The 20182-nt window shown below is 41.9% G+C and overlaps 2 protein-coding genes across 4 annotated transcripts in view; one reads left to right on the top strand and one right to left on the bottom strand.

The window, feature by feature from the left end:
- LOC310683046 (C-signal-like) overlaps positions 1-20182 on the bottom strand; it is a gene marked incomplete at its 5' end in the record, with an annotated part of 33717 nt that overhangs the window by 9355 nt on the left and 4180 nt on the right. The window contains 2 exons of one of the 2 annotated variants that reach the window (XM_083452565.1): positions 8366-8508; positions 9430-9577. In XM_083452565.1, coding sequence (XP_083308691.1) covers positions 8366-8508; positions 9430-9577 — 291 coding nt within the window. Of the gene's footprint in view, positions 1-8365; positions 8509-9429; positions 9578-20182 lie in introns of those variants that run through there. The other variant, XM_083452566.1, reaches the window with a different exon arrangement.
- LOC310683054 (C-signal-like) lies at positions 9698-20133 on the top strand. Of its 2 annotated transcripts, XM_083452579.1 has the most exons (6): positions 9698-9847; positions 12779-12830; positions 14862-15049; positions 16153-16311; positions 17125-17235; positions 19867-20133. In XM_083452579.1, exons 1-6 carry the CDS (start codon positions 9701-9703, stop codon positions 19984-19986), a joined length of 777 nt encoding a protein of 258 aa, XP_083308705.1. In that variant the 5' UTR covers positions 9698-9700; the 3' UTR covers positions 19987-20133. The 2 variants fall into 2 exon arrangements, with proteins under 2 accessions (XP_083308705.1, XP_083308706.1); XM_083452580.1 differs by lacking the exon at positions 17125-17235.

Here is a 20182-nt window from a genome sequence, read left to right as displayed (position 1 = left end):
GGTCTGCCTCAGGGGCAGAGCATCTGCTTTGCATACAGAAGGACCCACCTTCAACCCCCGGCATCCTCGTGTATGGCTGGGAGAGAACCTCTCTGAAATCCTGGAGAACCGCTGCTGCCAGTCAGTGTAGACAATACTGAGCTGGAAGGAGAAACAGTCTGACTCACTGTAACAACAACAACAACAACAACAACAATAATAGGCCCAGCATGGGTGAAACAGCTGCTCATGCCAATATATCATGGGTAGGCAAACTAAGGCCTGGGGGCCAGATCCAGCCCAATCGTCTTCTAAATCTGGCCCGTGGACGGTCTAGGAATCAGCGTGCTTTTACAAGAGTAGAATGTGTCCTTTTATTTAAAATGCATCTCTGGGTTATTTGTGGGGCATAGGAATTCGTTCATCCCCCCCCCCCAAATATAGTCCGGCCGCGCACAATGTCTGAGGGACAGTGGACCGGCCCCCGGCTGAAAACGTTTGCTGACCCCCTGCAATATATCATCTAAGGCTGTTGCTGTTTACTTGGGCTCTAACCTGCACCCACTGTTGGTGTTTGAAGTTGTAGACAATCACTATCTTTCCTCCTGTAAGTTTGTGAGATATATTTCTGTTCAGTGTGTATTCCTCAAACCAGCTTCCATGGGCGTAGCCAAGGGGGGGGGGTGCCGGGGGGGGGGGCAGCTGCCCTCCAATCAATAAAAATACATAGCCAATTCAGGTCCCGCCCCCAATAAAAGGCCTGCTTCCCCCCAACAAAAATCCAATTTGAAACTGTAACCTACATCTACTTTGAGGTTAAGGTGTGTACATTTGGGACCTCCATTGCAGGTGTGTAGATGACAGCTTATTCAATAGGAGTTTGGTTTTCCCTCCCCTGCAACACCTTCCAAAAGGTAAGTGAAGACATCCCAGCCCCCTCACTGGACAGCAGTGTTCAAATGCAACTTGAAACACAGCAAGCCCCCCAACCCGTCCCCCGAATAGTCTCACTGTTTTAAGCAACCCATGTGTCCATAAGCAAAAAGTAGGGGGAAGCATCTTCTAATAATAGAAGGTAATATGATCCAACATCCTGCTTGATGCAACCAATGGGGATTTGTTTGAAGATCTCCAATAATCTTGATCTCATTCACCTCCTTTGGGAATAGGTTGCATCCATTGTCAAATGGCTCTTAACTGTTTAGGATGTGGGTGGGGGAACTGTTTAGGAAGGAGGAGGACACACCCATCTCGGCAACCTTCCAGAGGGCAAAGAGTATCTTCTTGTTAACATGACGTTTTCACAATGGGTTTCATATAAGAACAGTATATCTGGCTTGGTTTTGTTTTTTTAAAAATAAGACTCAAAATGTGTCTTCTTTTAATCAGTGAACCCAACCCCCTTATGCTAAACATTTTTATCTTATACAATGATGTCATTGTAACCAATCAATTTAATATTTCCAATCTTTAGCTTCAATTCATATTTTAAAAGTTGTTGCGTGCTGGATATATTTCATGTGATTAAATCTATGTTATAGCCAAGTATATAAAGTAGTTCATAACTCATTTTGATACCATGCACCCTGAACAAATGGACACTTCATAATCATATCCAAACCTCCCCCATGCTCCTTTGCTCCTCGCCATCTCCAGACCTCACTGTTTAAGAGATCACCATTTTACAACAGCACAACCTGGAGGCAAAACCTTTTTTAAGATGAATTGGTGAATGTTCCCTAAATGTAGTAGAGAGAGATGCTGTTAACAGGAATAAAAAGAAATGAACAGAGAAACCTTCTGAACTAGAGACCAGAGGCAACCTCCCACTCACCCTACAAGCAGTAAACATATATATTACAATAAATAAAACTGCCATTTTGCAGACAAAAGCTCAGCAGGGAATACAAGTATTAGTCCAAAATAACAAAGTATATTTTAACATCTGATTCTAACAAGGGAATTGCAATTTTCAGTTTTCATTTTACATTTCTTTTTCTTTCCTTGTCTTTTGGAGTGTTAAGTCTCCAGTCAAAAATATCTGCAGCCTCATCTTGTTCTCAGCAGCATGTGTCATGGAAGACCACAGCATAAAAGGAAATCCACGTTTGTATCTGATGTTAGCCTCACTAAGTTTAGCTGTGCAGAAATACAGTGGATGTCTTTTTTGCAGTCATAGGTTTCAAGTTTTGATAAAGTTCAATCTACCCTTCAGCTTTATCTGGTCAATTTGCCTAGGCAGCTTCAAGATGATCCTTTATAGCACTGTTTGTGAATGAATGATTATGTCCTATGCGGGAAATCCTTCTTTAGGCTTTGGGGCTAGGGCTCAATGGGTATGTTCAATTTGATCTACAGTGAGACGAATTTGAGGGAATTGTTTAGAGAACCAATCTGCTGGAAAGCCCATCATATTTTGTTTCTTCAGACCTTCTTCATCCCATCTGGCCTTCAAATTTGAACTCAGATCTGTTTTCCAGTTACGCAAGCTGGGCATCTATTTAATATATAGCCTCTTCCATTTAAGAAAAGGCTTTTTTGGACTTCATGAACATATTAAATGCTTCAGAAGCTGTTTTAGTTCTTTTATCTTTCCTGTCAGTTCTGTCACTTTTTCTTCCAAAGATAAGTCATATTTAATTTCTATTTTGAGATCTTTTTTATTAGAAATAGCTGCAAAGTGAACTTAGAGAGGAGCTCTTGGCTATCTTTTGACAGTTTTTTGTATTTTTAGTGCCATTGCTAGGTCACTGTCAAATCTTTCAATGAAACAATCAGACTCTATCTGTCCTTTCTTTAAAATATGTCTCTAGGCTAATTTCTTTAGAATTTAAATAGTACCTTGCATATCCTAAAACAAATCAACTTTTTTCTTTTCTTTTCTTTTCTTTTCTTTTCTTTTCTTTTCTTTTCTTTTCTCTCTCTCTCTCTCTTGTTCTGTTAGGCTGTGAAGAGTGAAGTCTGGGCAATTGTCCCCATTGATTCTAAATCTAAGAAAGTGGGGTAGCCTGTGTGACACGTTTCTCAAAGAAGCCTAAATCCAACCATCTTTCACCAGTCCTGTAAAACCCTACTATACACACATGATTAAATATTTGCCACTTCACTGGTGGCCATAGCAACACCGTTCAAACCACCAATCTTAAAGGCAAACATTGACATTTTATACCTGTAATTATGATGGAAGTAGAAAGTAGATTAGCAGCAGAATCTTGCGCATGTCTGCTGAGAAGCAAGTCTTACTGAGTTCAATGATGCTTAAGTTATGCCTCAGCAAGTGGTTATAAAACTGCATCCATAGTCTCTTTTCATTATCCAAGACTGCAGTTAGCGTTTGGTTTTATGTCTTATTTTGTGTTTCGTTTGTTTTTGTTTGTTTGTTTGTTTGTTTGTTTATTACTGGAGTGGGGAGTCAATGCATCACATCTCTGGTGCATGTACACATAATGCACACAAACCACTAAGGCACCTTGCAGTGTACACCTTGCTGTTTCACAACCTGCATTTGCTGGGGTATACATTTTAAATCATTAGCCTCTTGGAGGACATTTGGTTTTTCTAGTACTGTATGGTCTTCTTCAAGTTGGTGCCTTCCAGGTGGTTTGGAGTCCAGCTCACAGCAGCCCCAATCAGCACAGTCATGCACCTGCAGGGCATCAGCTTGGCGAAGGCTGTTCTTCTTATAGATATTTAACAGCTCCCCTGGGTGTAATAGTTTTGCCTCCTCATACTTTTCATGCTACAGAATGGTCCCTACTTCTGCATCACATGCTAAAGGACCATTTGGGGCTGTTTTCTGGGCTGTAGGCTTTGTGTTACATCTGTTGCAGGCATCCTGCTCTTCTTCCAAGACAACATGCTTTGATCCACATGATAATCCTGGGAACTAGTCAATGCCAAGAGAGTCTAGTCTTAAAGGCTCAGTGGGCATTTAATCCTAGGATTCCTTGATCCAAGTTCAACTCTCTGTCCAGTGCTGAAATAATGCAGGAAAACAGAAGTGAGTGTGTACAAGCCCTATTTGGCCAAATCAGAGTCCTGTGTAGCCTTCTCAAGAGAGGAGCTGAAGGGACTGTCAGAAAATGTAATGGGGGCAGGCCCATTCTGCACCAGGATGGATTATGTCCACTGCACGGCAATGTCTCTTATGTATTTTGTATGCTTGAGTGACGGGGAGTGGATTTGTTAAAGCAGGAGCAGGGAGCAGGATCTGGCCAGCAGGGCCGGATCCTGTGTTCCCTCACTCCCTGCATGTCATGTTGACGGGTAAGTGGGAGGGTTCTGGTAATGCATACAAGGTAAATTGAAGAGAGGCAAGGCAAGAGTTCAGGACACAGATAGCATTAAGCTGGAGGCTAAAATGTTGCTCCAGAAATAGGTAACCCCAGAATGAGCGTTAAACAGAGTTGCAGCTCCACCTGGGTGGCCAACTGTGCCTTTAATGAGAGAAACCTCTTCACTTAAAGGGTGACAAACCATAGACTCTTGATGGTGAAGAGGGATAGTGGTTCTGTTGGGCCTTCTGGTTTGAAGTCAGATGGGGGCAACGCAAACTTTTTGGCTAGAGAGATGCTGACAAAATGGGCTCCTCTTCTGTTGTTGCTTACAGTTGAGCAGGGACATTGAAGGCTGGCCCTGAAAAGTACCTCTCCAATCTGATGCTTCTTCCAAATGCATGGATTCATTCCCCCAAAGATGGGGAGTTGAACCACCAGATCATTACATCAGGAGGGAGTATTACGCTTATCTCATTCCTTGGGGCAACAACTGCCTATTCCTGAAGTAAAGCATTGATAACACCCTGGACCAAACTGTTCAGAGTAATCCACCTGGTAAACAGTCAAGTGCTCACATGGTTGGTGGAACACTTCCAACACTGCATGCATCTTATAGCTGGTACACTAAATCTCCAAGTGGGTGCTTGGGTAACCAATCTCAAAGGCAAGAACTGAACTTTTATATCTCATTAAAAAGGAACAAAAGATGGAGGCAGATTAACCTGGGTCCCTTGCCAGTCTAAAAAACCAGTTCCCAAACTCCTTTTCCACTTCAAAAGTAATTTAATCTATGAGTACTTTGGCATAAATAAGTGAGCAATGTAAGTCAAAAGTGCTAAACACTTATGCCCAATATCTTTCCAAAATGTAAGAGTATAACACTCCTTTTTCAACTGGCAGACAGAGAAACCTCTCTCTGTTGCAAATTATAACCATTTCAAAGATAATTAGAGAAAGGGAAGCTTTTGTGTACCCAAAGCCCATCAGTGTTCTTACAAGGCTTTGATTCCTCTGGTCTAAGTCACTCAGCCCTGTCCAGATTCCCAGGAGCTGACAGCTTTTCAGTCTCCTGACTTAGAAAATGGCTTTTTCAGAGCATCAGAGGCTAATCTCCTGTTCACTCTTACCTCTAGTGTGAATTTGATAGCCAAGATTTATGCCTGGCTATCATCAATCACCGCTTAATTATGTCCATTGGCGACTTGCCAGGGTTAGTGTTTCCTTCGAGAATAAGGCACAATGTGCTAAAGCTCATTTCCTCAAAAAGGACCAGCTTTTTACACTTATTCACACTTAGCCCTTGAGAGAGGGAGGAAATCCACACATTTGCAAATGAGATTCATCCCCAGTCACCTCACCAAGAATTCTGTCTGAATTCATTAAAACTTGTTGATTTGGCTAAGGTTACAAGTTCTAATACACAACCCAGGAAGTATGTCTAGATTAATTATCTCTTCACATATGCTAATTCCAGGGAGATTAACAGTGGCTAATCCACATCTTAAATACACATGAGTCTGACTATTACCGGTCCTAACATACCAGTTCGAATAAAATCCTAAAAAATTATTAAACCCAAGCATTTAGCACCCACAGATCTAGAACAATATATATACCTATATGAAAGCTTCTTAGATGTAGGCATAATAACTCATATGTGATTCTTACAGGGGTTTAGGGGCTGTTTTAGGTATTACACACCTTAGTTCAGGATGCTTGACCTGAGTGGAAATTGCCCATTAGTTATATACCTTAAACCAGGCTTCCTCAACCTTGGCCCTCCAGATGTTTTTGGCCTACAATTCCCATGATCCCTAGCTAGCAGGACTAGTGGTCAGGGATGATGGGCATTGTAGTCTCAAAATATCTGGAGGGCCGAGGTTGAGGAAGCCTGCCTTAAACAGAAGCATACTAAGAGCATGTGTTGTTTAAAATTCTAAATTTTAGTTTCCTGTGACAGAGAAGATAAGAGCACATTCTGTGGTTCGAAACATGCAAAGGAGATAACTGATGTGGTCAGAACAGGTGCAAAGCGTGCCATAGAGAACATTCTGTGGTTGTGAAGATAGGTCAGAGAGTTAACATGCCTTGTGCTCAGGCAGAATAATTGAAAACCAGATATACTGTGGAAATTTTAAGGATTTATTGTGATTTTAGGGGCTATATATAATTAGCCACCTGTATTGCCAGATTTTGCACAAATAATCACAAGGGGTGTATAGGGGACAAGTAGGAACTCTGGTGGCTCCCACCCTATGATGACATACAAAAGCATACCTTCAAGTCTACTTTGGGGGGGAAGGATTGTTACAGATCTAGAGTTAGAAATTAGCAATGTGGTAGCATTTAGATAATATTTGGGACATGGATGGGAAAATACAGGTTGCAGCAGTTCTCCTGAACTGTGCCAAACATGGAAATTCCTGGGTTTAGCCTATGCAAACTAGCCTGCCCAGAGTAGCTGACTGCAAGCTAATATGAAACAATGTCATCAACACATAAAATATGCAATCTTTGGGTCTAGGCAAAACAGAGTTGTCATGGTTCCTGTAGACAGAGGAAGGTTTGTGATTGAAAAAACGTCAGAAGGCAAGCTGTGCCAATGGGGGGAAAGTGTCATTTTACACAGAAGCTTAGAACAAGGAGTTCTGGGAACGAGGAGGAGGAGATAGGTAGCACTCCAAGTGTGGGCCGAGGGGCAGAATATTGGCAGGCTGGCTGAAGGCAGTCTGGGACAGAGGCATGAAGAACAAGTCCCTCTTGAGATGCAAATGCTGTAACCTCTGCACTCCCTCCACTGAAAGCTTCCAGTGCAAATATGAGTAAAATAAACCATATTTCTTAAATACACAACAATCTGTGCCACAACCCTGGGTAAATGCCTGTGTTATATACTGCAGTTCTCACCCTGGGCCAGCAGGGGGATAATGTAGATAGTTCAGGTCCACATATGCAAATAAGGGGTCGAAAGTGACGTTCAGTGATTGGATAGTTACAGAATATGGTTACTGTTGCGTTCTAGTGGAGCTCTATATAAGCAGGCTGGCTGAACCCTTCAGTTCAGTTCTGTTCTGGCCTGTGAATAAACACGAGCTGTTTGAAGAATTGCTGTGTCATCTGATATGTTCACCCACAACTTAACCCTGGAACCCCCTGGATACTTGCTACTGCTCGGCAGAGACTGAGGTGGTGGTGCACAACCTTTGTATGTGCTGGGCATAGCACATTCATAGCACATACAAAGGTTGTGCACCACATTTACAAAAAACAAAAAACAGCAACCCTGCCACTAATTTTATGGGAATTGTGCATATTGCTAGGGATCTGTTTGCATCCTGCTAGTGATTGTGGTAGAAGCTGAAAGATGTTTCAGCAAGATAGCACTCCTGAAAAACTGCTGTCATTCTTCTGCAGAACAAGAATGGTTAAGACATCTAGCAATTGAACCTGCCTTTTCTGACTTACAGCTTTAGGAGAATGTTAAAGATGCACCTCTTTACCCTGGCTTTTGACCCCTGAGGTGTATGTTTTTGGGACCCACCTTACTTTTACGGTTGTGGGTTGTTCTTAATTGTTTTTAATGTTGTTTTAATGGCGTAATCTGCCCTGAGACCTTATGGAGAAGCATGGGTACTAATAATAATATTCATGATTTTCAATGAAAAAGGCCAGAAAATGAACCTGTTAATTGGTCTATTGAAAAAAATGTTTGTAGCCATGTTGAACAACAATAACAACATTGAAAGGACAATGCCTTTAAACTGGAACCAACCAAAATATTATAGAAGAGTCAGTAGCCTTTGTATTTGCCCATTGCCTCATAACATGAGAAACCCCCCAGCATGGGTCATCGTATAATTTCAGAAATGTAGAAAATAAAATTTCAGAATTAAAATAGAAACTTTTCTTTCATGACTCAGGAGATGGTTTGCATAGGATGGGATTGTGGCATATGTGTGTGGCAGGGGACTCAAATTACAATACTTTTACCCCCCCCCAAAAAAGCCCTATGATACAACCCATCATAATATTGAGAGGGACAATGGGTTTGGTTTTCTTTGGAAGAGAGATCACTGGAGTCTCACTGCATTTTAAAAAAAAGTACTTACCCATGAACAAGTTGTTACTTTCTCACGCAGATCGAACTTACAACATCCCAGCGAAGGTGGAGTGGGAAAGATGCCAGCTTCAATTTTCTCTTCCAATGAGCCAACAGTGACTGCTTTTGAACAATGAGCCAACAATCTCCTCCCTAACAAAAGGAAGTTTATACAATGCAATGTGATCGTATATCATTTTTGCATTGAGATACCAGCCCATAATCCTTTACATTAAACCTTGACAACTTTGCTCAAAATTGCGAACCAGCTTCAGTCCTGATCTCTCCAGCTTCTTTGCACCTGTCAGGTGCTGGCTTTGAAATGCTCTTGCTCTTCCAGAAGTGGTGTCTAGGTGCCATTTCACACACCACACTCAGCTGGCAGCTGTAGCCATGATTCATATACTCATAGTGTATATTTTAAAGCATTTTGGATGTCTATCTCAAAATGTAGTGGAACTACTATGCCAACCATAAAAAGCTGCAGCTGGGCACAACAGGAGACACTAACCTCTGCTCTGTCCAAAGGCATCCAGGAAGCCAACACCAAAGGAATTCATTCCTTCCTTCAGCAGTGGGCACATAAGGGATTTTGAGAAAGTGCCAATGCTGTAGGCATGCCCTTTATCAAGTGGGGAAAGACACCTACATCAGCCACCACTGCTCTTTTCACCTCTCCTTCCCAAAGTGTGGTCCACAGACCAGGAGTGCTCCATTACCTTCATTCAGGTGGCCTGTGGTGTGTCTGTATGAGCACAGTTAAAAACCATACAGCTGCTAACACAGGGCATTACAATTGCTACAACAGGCAGAATAATCATTAAGTGGTCCTCCAAGACCCCCAGCAATTTTCAAGAGGCCAGTGCAGTGGGAAAGTTGGGAGATCACTGCCTTATATGTTGCATAAACTTGTACTACCCTACCATTTGAATAAGTGATAAGCAAGCAGGGCTCAATTTCCCCAAAAGCCTGTTATCATTTCATCACCCTTCCCTTATTCTAATCATGTTAACCAAGTAAACGAGTCCCATAGTCTCAAAAGCCATTCTTGCATAGAGGGTGGGTCAAACTTACTTGTGGACCCAGTACCCCTCGCGCCTGAGAATGCAGCGTTGCAAGCCTCAGACTGAGAGGACTCCATCATAGATACCCCACCAAGACCAGGGTCTCTCCTGCCCCTTATCTGATCTTGCTCTCCTTCAGTTCTTTTACACAAAGGCATTCCTGTCCCTCAGTGTCTCGTCAGCAGTTATATAATCCTGGTTGGAGAAGCTGAGGGCTAGATTTACCATTCGGGTTGGGTTGGCGAAGACCTTAGTCAGTTTGGCACAGGCTAGGAAGAGAGATGGCTGTGCTGAATGCACGCAGTGTCCTGGTGACTGGGTCCAATCGGGGTATTGGCTTGGAGCTGGTCAAACAGCTGGTTGGGAAAAGTAACAGGCCAGAATGGATCTTTGCCACCTGCCGGGATCCAGAGGGACCACGTGCCCAGGTGAGCTCCAGGGTGGAAGTTAGGGTGGGTTTCCCTTTGATGCCAAGGAGATTGTGCCTTGGTCAGTAGAGGTGCCTTACAAGGCTCTTTAAGTTCCACATTGCTGGGGTAAGTTAAGTGGCTTGGAGACAGTTTGCATGTTGGCTCAAGCACAGATTGTTTACCCCTTTCGGGGTGCCTTTGCTGAAATTTTTCCTTGCAGAGCTAGGAATGTAAAGCTGGAAAGAAGTTAATTACTCCCACTTGAAGAGCATTTAAACAGAGAAGTAAATATCCTGATGAGTGTTGGAGATAACAAGAATAACTCAGATCCAAAGCTCCTGAAATACATACCATGGGATGAAGATTACTAAGGAGTCAATTACATTGAGCAGAGTGATTATTTTTTCTGGGTCAAAGTGTTTAGGATTAGAATATTGCTAAACATAATAATTTGTATTGAAACAAGAGTGCCAGGAAACTGATTTGTGAGTCCATATATTAAAGTATAACACTCTGTTTTTCATCTGGGGAGTTCCTCTCCCCAGCTAAGCAAGAAGCCCTCTTTCTCCAGCTCCTTGCTAGGCAGTCCTTCCTAGGGACTTCACAAGAAGCCACAAACCCCTCTTTTGCTGTAAACAGCAGTGTAGCATTGCAACATAGAAATGCAGAACTGAGAAACGATTGCAAATATGTAGTTTTGTACTCTCCTGTTGCATGGCTCAAAGCAAACAAGTTTATTTTTAATCTTTTGGCTGGAATAGCTTGTTCTTTTAATTTATAGAAAGAAGTGGCTTGGAATTGATTTTTTGGTGGAGAAACAAAACTGCATGAAACCAGAAGCAAGTGTTCCTTGTGATCTTTTCTGAAAATCATACTTGGACCATCTTACATGGAAGCTCTTTCTCTGTTCATGTATTAGAGAATAACACTGTTTTTCATCAGGGTTACTCAGTCATATATAAAGACATGCTTGGTAGCCAAAGGCAAGAAGGAATTGCAAGCAGGCAAGTGAGTGCTCTGTCCTTCCTCTATGCCTAACTGCTAGAGGGTAGAAGCCACAAATTATATTGGGTTAAGACTTGTGGTTCTCTTGGGGGAGGCTTGTTTTATCTCTAGTGGTGAAATCTGGTTTCTCAGAACTGCATGCAAAAAGTTTGAGTCTGGAGATTGCTAAACAATTTTTTAAATATAAGTTTGTATATAAGTAGCATAAGGAAAACAAGAAAGTTGACCAATAAAATGGGGAAAGACAATAGTGCTGCCCTGTCAAATGACTGAGTGCATGCTGTTTGTGACAAGAAAAACTTAAGATCATTACCGTATTTTTCCGCTCCATAAGACGCACCTGACCATAAGACGCACCAAGTTTTTAGAGGAGGAAAATAAGAAAAAATCTTCTGAACAAAACAGTGGATGTATGATTTTTGTAGTTCATGCTGTGGCCACAGACATGTGATCTGATGGTGAATTTGGGGTGACCCAATGCAAAAATCCTGAGGATCCATGCTTTGTAACCACGTTTTTGCTCCATTGTGGCCCCATGCAACAGCGGGTGCGTGATTTTTTTGGTGCAGGCTGTAGCCATGGACATGCTATGTGATCTGATGGCAAATTTGGGGTGACCCAATGTAAAAATCCTGAGGTCCATGGGCTTTTACCTCCCCCCTCCCAGGCAGCCTCTGCTAGCGTCTCTTATCTCTCTTCCGATCCCACTGATCAACTGTTTCCTTTCAACACTCCCTTCCCTCTTGTTTGCCTTAGCGTCTTTTCCTTAGCTGGAGCAGTTTTTTGCTCCTCCTTTTCTTCTAATTTCTCTCCTTATTGCTTTACTCTTCCTGTTTCCCCCCTTTGCAAGTTTGCTGTCTTTACCTCCCCCTTCCCAGACAGCCTCCTTTATCTCTAGCATCCCTTATCTCTCTCCCTGATCGGCAAATGTTCAGCGGCTTTGTTTCAACATCCACTTCCCCTTTCAAAAAAAGAGAAAAGCATGATCTGCTTTTTGCCCCTGGGCAATTTGCCTCCAGGGACCACACATTCACTCCATAAGGCACACAGACATTTCCCCTTACTTTTTAGGAAGAAAAAAATGTGTCTTATGGAGCAAAAAATAAGGTAAATGATCCATATATCAGCATCAGCAAAACAGGATGCCTTCATTTGCCACAGCTGCAACAAAACATGTCTCTCCCATATTGGTCTCTACAGCCACAGCAGGCGCTGTAACTCTCCAAGGGTTTGACTTCATCCACAAAGGCATACTCTTTCACCGACAGTTGGTAACCGTTACCAAACATGAAATTTTTGTACTGTCCTTTATCCGAGGATCAACATGCAACTGTGAAAATTGTATTTTCTAACTGCAATAATTGATGACAGAAGAAAATTATTTCTTAATAAAAGTTGTGTGAAGGAGATTCAGAATTCTAAGTTAGTTTTAGGCTTTTTTCATTCTGGTTATACATAATTCTGTTCAGATCTGCATAAATTCATACTATTTCATTCATTTTTATATTTCCTTCCACTGTTTGAAAAGAGGAGAAACCTTTTTATAGGGGTATGTTGTGATTTGTCCAGGAAATTCAGCATTCTAAGTGCGTTTATTTTGTAGTTGAATTGCTTCCAAGTTCACTATTTCTATTTCTGCTACCTTGCCTTACTGTTAATCTTTGTTTTCTAATGATCTAATGACTGGGGACAAATAAATAAATCTGATATGACAATCAACCATTTATTTGATTACTCTTACTGGTCCAGTTGCTCCTGTGATTTATCGTGACTTTGGGTTTGAGTCCCAAATATCTGTTCTTTGCTGTCACACAGAAGGAAGAAACACGGTAACAACATGAATGCCTAGTGGGAAAGCACCCTCCTCTTCCTATCCTGTCTCAAATAATCCCGTATGAAGGACATGAAGTTCTATTTTCTCTCTCCTTTTTTTTAATATTTCAGGAATTGAAGAATTTGGCTGCTAAGCACCAGGGAGTAGAGATTCTTGCACTGGGTAAGTGCCTGCTCTCTCCACCTACCCCACCTTAAATTCCCTCATCCTAAATTACTGTCTACAATAGCTAGAATTCAAGGCCATCTCATTCAAGGTATTTTGCAGGTTACATGTGCATTGTTTCTCCAGTGCTCACTCAGGGAGCTTCCAGATGGGGGCTCAATACTTCAAATCAGTCCTTTAGATGTCACAAACAGGTTGTTGGCTAAAATAAGTATGGTTGGTTGGGTTTGTTTGCTTTAACCACTTGGATTTTCCACAGAAAGGGGAAAATCTAGACTAAATCAGGTAGTAGCAGGGGGAGGGGGGAGATGCAGACTGGCATTCTGATGCCAGCAATGTCATGTAGAAGCTGCAGAAAAAAATGCATGTATGAGAGTTCTAATGCCACAGTAAATGCCTTCTCAAAACTACTTTAGAATATAAGAACTTGAAAAAAGTGTTGGATCCAGGACCAAAGCAGAAAAGCTAATATTCTGCCAGGTAGATAAAAAAAGAGAGAGTATGTTCCTTTATTTGATATAAATTCAGTATGTTGCAGCAATTGGCATGCATAGTGAGTAAATAGGCAATGTAATAGAACAAACAGAGGCAGTGTGTACTGGCAACTGTGTAGTCAAAGCCTGGCCTTGAGCATTCTCAATCCAACACTGAGAGTTTCTCAGAACAACAAATATATTTTTAATTATATAAAAAAGGGAAAAGCCCAATCACTCAGTGAGGACTGTACTTGTGGAATGTTGTGTGTCAGTTAAAAGTGAATAACAATGGAAAAGAGACCTTTTTCACTTTCACAAATATAGCAATGCCTATAAAAGCACTGCTAATGCCATGACCCCTGAATCTAGTAGTAAGCCAGACACAGGTTGGGAGGCTGCAAAGATACCAGCTAAGGAACTGGACAAAGTTCAAGTCTCTGAGGGGCTTGTTGGGGACCAGGGGAGCATTGTGCCTAAAGCCAGGGCACTTATGAGTATCTTTCCCTGAGCCTAAGGAGCCAAATGCCTCCCACCACACTTTGCTGGTCCAGCAGTGCAGTAGGAGGCTATGGAACACAAGAGAAGTGTCCATCTTCAGGTCAGAAGGATAGCCCTTTAAGGCTCTGAAGTTGTTCACAATGGGGTGGAGGCTAGAAAAGGTAGTCTGGAGGTTAAGATTTAAAAGGTTTCAGTCTGGTCCTAACCTTCATCTGAGCAAGTAGGTCACCTAGAGCTATCTGTGGTACTATTTCTGTCCAACATATGTAGACAGAAGTTGTTACTTAAAAGTAAGAAATACCTTTATTCAGACAAATAATGGTGCAGGCTCGGCAGCAGAAAAATTACTCAGGAGTCATGATTCAGAAGTCCAGGAACAACAAAATAAATTCAGAATTGGACAGAAGTGATGAAGATGTCTCAACAAGTTTCCATACCCCACCTACCAAGCTTTTAAAGACTAAGTGTGGTGCATTTACTCATGAGATTTGCTTGCCTTGATAGAATGTTGGGTTTGCAACCAGGTGTTTCATTGGGCTGGGTGAGTATGCTTCTGTCTACAAAGGTGGCACCTGGTTCTAGGCAACAAGACTGCATGCTCCAGTTCAACTGTTGCTTCCTCTGTCTTTGGTGGCTCACAACCCTCCCCAGCCTCAACTGGGAAGCAAGGGAGAGCCAAGGGAAGTCTCCCCTCTTCTAACCCAGGATCCCACAATTCAGCCCCTCCAATTTTTCTTCTTCCCCTTGTGTCAGGGCTTGCTGTCCCAAGCTCAAACCCAAGGTGCTGCAGAGCTCATGATACCTTGCTGCCTTCTCTGTGGGATACCTGTACAGTTCTGGCAAACATGTGATTGTCCATTGTGTGCATTTCATCCGCTATACATAATATATATGGCATGTATGCATAAAAATGTGCCAAGTAAGTTGATCCATAGTCCTCTGGATTTCCAGAGCAAGAAGACTGCAGGTACAGAGCAATAGCAGTGCTGGTGAGGTCTGCAGGGTTAGATCTTCATTCACTTTCATTTCCTTTAAAATATTTTTGCTACTTTAGATACTTCCGAGCCATCTAGTGTCAAGGCTGCTGCAACCCGAGTCACAGAGTGGTTGAAGGGAGCTGGGCTCAATCTTCTGATAAACAATGCTGGGATTTTAAAGCTAAGCACTCTGGAAACAGAGACACTAGACAGTATGGCTGAGGTGTACAAAACCAATGTGATTGGTAGCATGTTGGTGACTCAGGTAAGACTCTTTGTCTCTTTGTTACATAAACTTTTTGGCATGTTGCAGAGCCCTTGACTTTGGAAGGTCATGATGCCGTTGCTTTCTGGTTGTTGGGGTGATGGGTCGGTGTGCCTTTTGAGAACATATGAACAGCAGGAACTTTTTATAGCTGCATGACACACCAAAATTTAACAGATGTGCTATTTGAGGTTATGGAAGTAAAGTGATGAGAGAAGGTTGCGCCTGATGAACAGCTTCTGCCTGGGTGAGCTGCAAGAGAACTTTGGCATGCCACTGCAAGTAACTCCTGAGCTTATGTTTGTCCTCACAGTGAGAACATTGAACTGGAGAGGAGATACACTGACCTTCTTACTGATATAATTATCTAGACCTACTCCAATCCAGGTTCAGAACTTGATTTGTGACTGAATCAGCCTTGGTTATCAGTAGAGGGTCAGAGAGAGTGCAACCTTGCTGCTCCTGCTTGATCTCTCATGACCATAGACGGTCTATGAGAGATTGGTACCAGCAGCACTATTCTGCAGTAGTTGCAGTCTTATCTGATTATTCTTGAGCTATGGAGTGCTGCAGGACACTACATGTCTCCAGAGTTATTTAACATCCATATGAAACCTTTGGGTGTGACCATATGGAGATCTCGCACAAGGTCCAGCTCTATTTGTCTGTAACTTCAGAATCAGGAATGGTGGATCAGGTCCTAGACCGGGGTCTGGATGCAGTGATAAGCTGGATGAGGGCTAATTGAATCCACTTTATTTTTCTTGCACCTGGGAGCCATAGCCACATGCCTCTTTGTTCCAGGAAGCAGGAGAGAGAGAAAGGGAGGGAAGCAAGGGAGGCCTGTTAAGCCACACCCACTGGCAACTTGTGCTCAGGGCTAAGGATAACCCTTTCATGCATGCAGGCATGAGTCAATAATTGAATATCACAACAGAAGTTTATTAGTTTTAAACCTGTCTTTTGCTAGTTGGAGGGGGGACTGTTTGAAAACCATTTTTATCTGTTTTTCTGGTATGTTTGTCAATTGCCTTTAGATGAATGGAAAAGGTGATTCATAAATTAATAATAATCAACATTCATTCTACCCTTCCCTTCTCCAGGCATTCCTGCCCTTGCTGAAGAAGGCATCTCAGGAAAGCACCCAGAAAGGAATGAGCTGCAGCAAAGCTGCTATTATCAATGTATCCAGTGAAGCCGGTTCCATTAAAAATGTCCTTGTATGGAATGAAGGGCAAATCGTTGGTTACCGTTGTAGCAAGGTATGGAGGGAACAGTGGTTGGCTCTGCAATCCAAAGTTTGAAAGTAACTCTCAGTTAATTTCACCTTAGGGTGCTGAAAAGGTTCTTAGAAAATCCATCCTAGCTTGACTGTATCCATTTTTGTTAGTAACATTCAGACACTTACATTTGTTTAGAGTTAGTGCATGCTGGCCTGTTTATTTAATTTAACAGAATATAGATTGATATATATATAAAAAATCTCTAAGCACATTACATAAAATAATAGATTTTAATATAAATATATAACATTTATTTAAGATACTGATAGCATACTTTTAAAACAAACTGACATAATTAAATAGTTGTATTTGAAAAAGAGTATAGATAATATATATATATATATATATATATATATATATATGTATATATATATAAAGTATACATAATTAGGAATGGACATATGTCACTAATTTCTGGTTTCTCGCAGCTTCTCATTTTCCCAGCCTTAAATTCAATCATCTTCCTTTCAGCTGTAATGTGATTTTTCATATTAAAAATCCTCTTGAAAATACCACTCCAAATTTCTCTTAATAGACACATTTTTGATGCAGTTTTCAACTATATACGTTTGTATGTTATTTTTACAAATATAAGAATTTTATGTGCACTTTTCTATGTATGCTATATGCTTTTTGTGCACATTGGTTCAAGAACAGAGCCGCAAAATTTAGAGAAGTGTAAATTTCGACAGAGATTGTTGTATTTCAGTTTATGTATTGGTTTGAGTAGCTTCTCATCAAAATATAAACAGAATTGAATTTCTACCTGCTTCTGGTATGTCTCTCTCCTAGGCTGCTCTGAACATGCTCACCCGGTGCCAGTCCCTGGGATATGCCAAAGACAACATCCTGTGCATTACATTGCATCCTGGGTGGTTACAGACAGACATGGGAAATAAATTGGTACGTGATTCATGTATGGGATGTTATGAGTAGTACCTCTGGTGGGGGACATGTCATACTCCTTCTGGACTAGTCTGTCCACCTTTGCTCCCCACCCTGCACTAAACTCTCACCTGTGGCTCCTAGAAACTATCAGCATGTGACCTGACACATATAGACAATTGCAAAACAATAAGGTCTGTGCTGCCTTTAAAAGGTTTTTTTGTGCTTCTGGAATTTGCTTCCTTACTGTGGGTGGGTGTTTTAATTTAAAAATCCATTCACTCCTTTTACTTTCCTAACCAACTCAGCACTATAAGGCTTTCCATTATTAAGAATCTCACACAATGGCAGCCCCTCTCTCAAGCCATTCAGATACCTTGTATTATTCACTTCCCTCTTTCCAAGGAAATGAAGCAGCTAAAGGCTCGTCACTTTACAGTTTCCCTATAGTGTTCTAAACCTCTTTTAAGCTTCATTATATCATCCTTAGGAAAAGCAAAGTGTGCTTAAAAACAAACAAACAAACAAACAAACAAACAAACAAACTGTAATCACATGCAGATTGCTTTTCTTCAATAAATTCTGTTCCTGGAGACCTGAGTAAATTCTATATTTGCTCACAGCAGAAATTTCCAACATCCCCACTTCCTCCACCCTTTAGTTGCGGGAACTATCAATATAACCTTAGTCTCTGGTTCCCCTTAACCAGGTACTAATCAATATGAGGATGTGTGCTCTCTCTTGACTTATCCATGTTTGTCATTATTTTTTCTCACTGCGCAATACATTCATTTATTTTGCACAGTACAAGTCACTCATCTATTGTCTTTCCAAAGCTGCAATGACACTCATAGACTTATCTCCCATGAATTTGATTCCCCTGGAAAAACAACAGCACCCGTAATTGAACATCAAATTTTGAGGTCCAATATAGGTTAGCCCTAGATCCTTTGGGGGCAGACTTTGTGAGAAACGTTTTGGACGTATGTAATGTCTATCAGACCAGCCTTATCAATGCATATGTAGGAGAGCTATCAAGAATATTTCTCTGTTTTCCTCTCAAAGGCTGTTATGACGGAAAGCTTAGGTAGACCAGAGGTCTGGTGGTGGGGCAGTGGAATTCCACCAGAGTGGTGTGGCTCACAGAGTGTGGGCTGGAGCATCACTCTGATTGTCTGAGAATACAGCTAGCCAGAGGGGGTTGGAGACAGCACTTTGTGAGAGAAAAAGGAAAGGAGTAGAGACGGGGGTTTCTGGTGTTCAGCTGGATAAGAGGATAGTCTCTGAGCTTTGTGTGTAACATCCATCCTGAGGAAAAGATCTACAACCAGAGAAATAAGTTTCTCAGCTTGGATCGAAAGATAGTGATTAGTATCTTTTGAGAGTACACAGACAATTCCTGCTTTTCTACTGGTGGTACTCAAGGGTACGCAGTACCCACAACTTTTTATAGAAGAAAAGCACAGGTTAAAAATGTGGCATTTACTGTAACAACTTCATGTTGTTTACCTGCAACCTTTTTTTTCTAGAAGAAAAGCACTGCAGACAAGTGAGAACTGGGTAGCTGAATTTGAGACAGGAGAAGTGGAGTTGTGAAGGAACACTCTGCTTGGGTCTCAATTCAGTAAGAAGGGAACAGATCTTCTGGTGAGAGAAGAGTAATCCCAAAACCAGCTGGGAGGGGTGTAGTGGTAATCCTCTGGTCTGGTATACTAATAGAGGAGCCTCAGGAGTGAGATTTATAGGAGGCTGGGAAAATGACAGAAAGTACCACCTTGTTTCAGAACCTAAGCTTTAAGACTTAAGCTTTAACACGTCAGTAAATAGTTTAAGAAATCGAAGGGGGGGGGGACTGTAGATACACCATCTTGATTAGAAGGTGGTGCTGTGGGTTAAAGCCTCAGCGCCTAGGACTTGCCGATCGCATGGTCGGCGGTTCGAATCCCCGCGGCGGGGTGTGCTCCCGTCGTTCAGTCCCAGCGCCTGCCAACCTAGCAGTTCGAAAGCACCCCTGGGTGCAAGTAGATAAATAGGGACCGCTTACTAGCGGGAAGGTAAACGGCGTTCCGTGTGCTGCGCTGGCTCACCAGATGCAGCTTGTCACGCTGGCCACGTGACCCGGAAGTGTCTGCGGACAGCGCTGGCTCCCGGCCTATAGAGTGAGATGAGCACACAACCCTAGAGTCTGTCAAGACTGGCCCGTACGGGCAGGGGTACCTTTACCTTTACCTTTTTAACATCCACTGAATTTAATATATATAAGTTTACTGTTTCTTGGTAAACTTGGTACCAAGTCTCAGTAGTGGCACCCATCCTATGGAATGCCCTCCCATCAGATGTCAAAGAAATAAACAACTACCTGATTTTTAGAAGACATCTGAAGGCAGCCCTGTTTAGGGAAGCTTTTAATATTGGATGAATTTTAATGTTTTGCTGGAAGCTGCCTAGAGTGGCTGGGGAAACCGAGCCACATGGGCGGGGTATAAATAATAAATTTATTATTATTATTATTATTATTATTATTATTATTATTATTAGAATTAGAATTAGAATTATAACAAACCAGTTGTACCAATTTTGTTTGTAAAATAATCTCTTTTTCCTGTTTAACTGCAAGTCGTTGTGTCACTTTCCCTATTCTCTTTCCAGGGGCAGCCCCCAATGACTGTGGACCGCAGTGTGCAAGAAATCCTGAACACCATTCCCTCTCTCTCTGAGAAAGACCATGGCACATTTGTGAACTTGGATGGGAAAGTCCTTCCCTGGTAAAACACCAAACAATCTGCTTGTCTGCACTGCAGAAGGAACCCCTCACTACCACAGGCAACATAAACACCTGAGAAGATACGCCTTTTTTCTACTTCTTAAAAAAATACATCTTCAGCTGAAACTCTCACCATCTAGCCTTCCTTTGAACTATTCTGTGTAATGAAGTTAATTCCTAGTGGCTTTTGCAGTCTCACTT

The sequence above is a fragment of the Podarcis tiliguerta genome (genome assembly GCF_965153285.1).
Source record: "Podarcis tiliguerta genome assembly, chromosome: 8".
Classification (NCBI taxonomy): Eukaryota; Metazoa; Chordata; class Lepidosauria; order Squamata; family Lacertidae; genus Podarcis; species Podarcis tiliguerta.
Note: the sequence above shows the minus strand (reverse complement) of the source record. Positions and strands in the feature narration are given on the sequence as shown.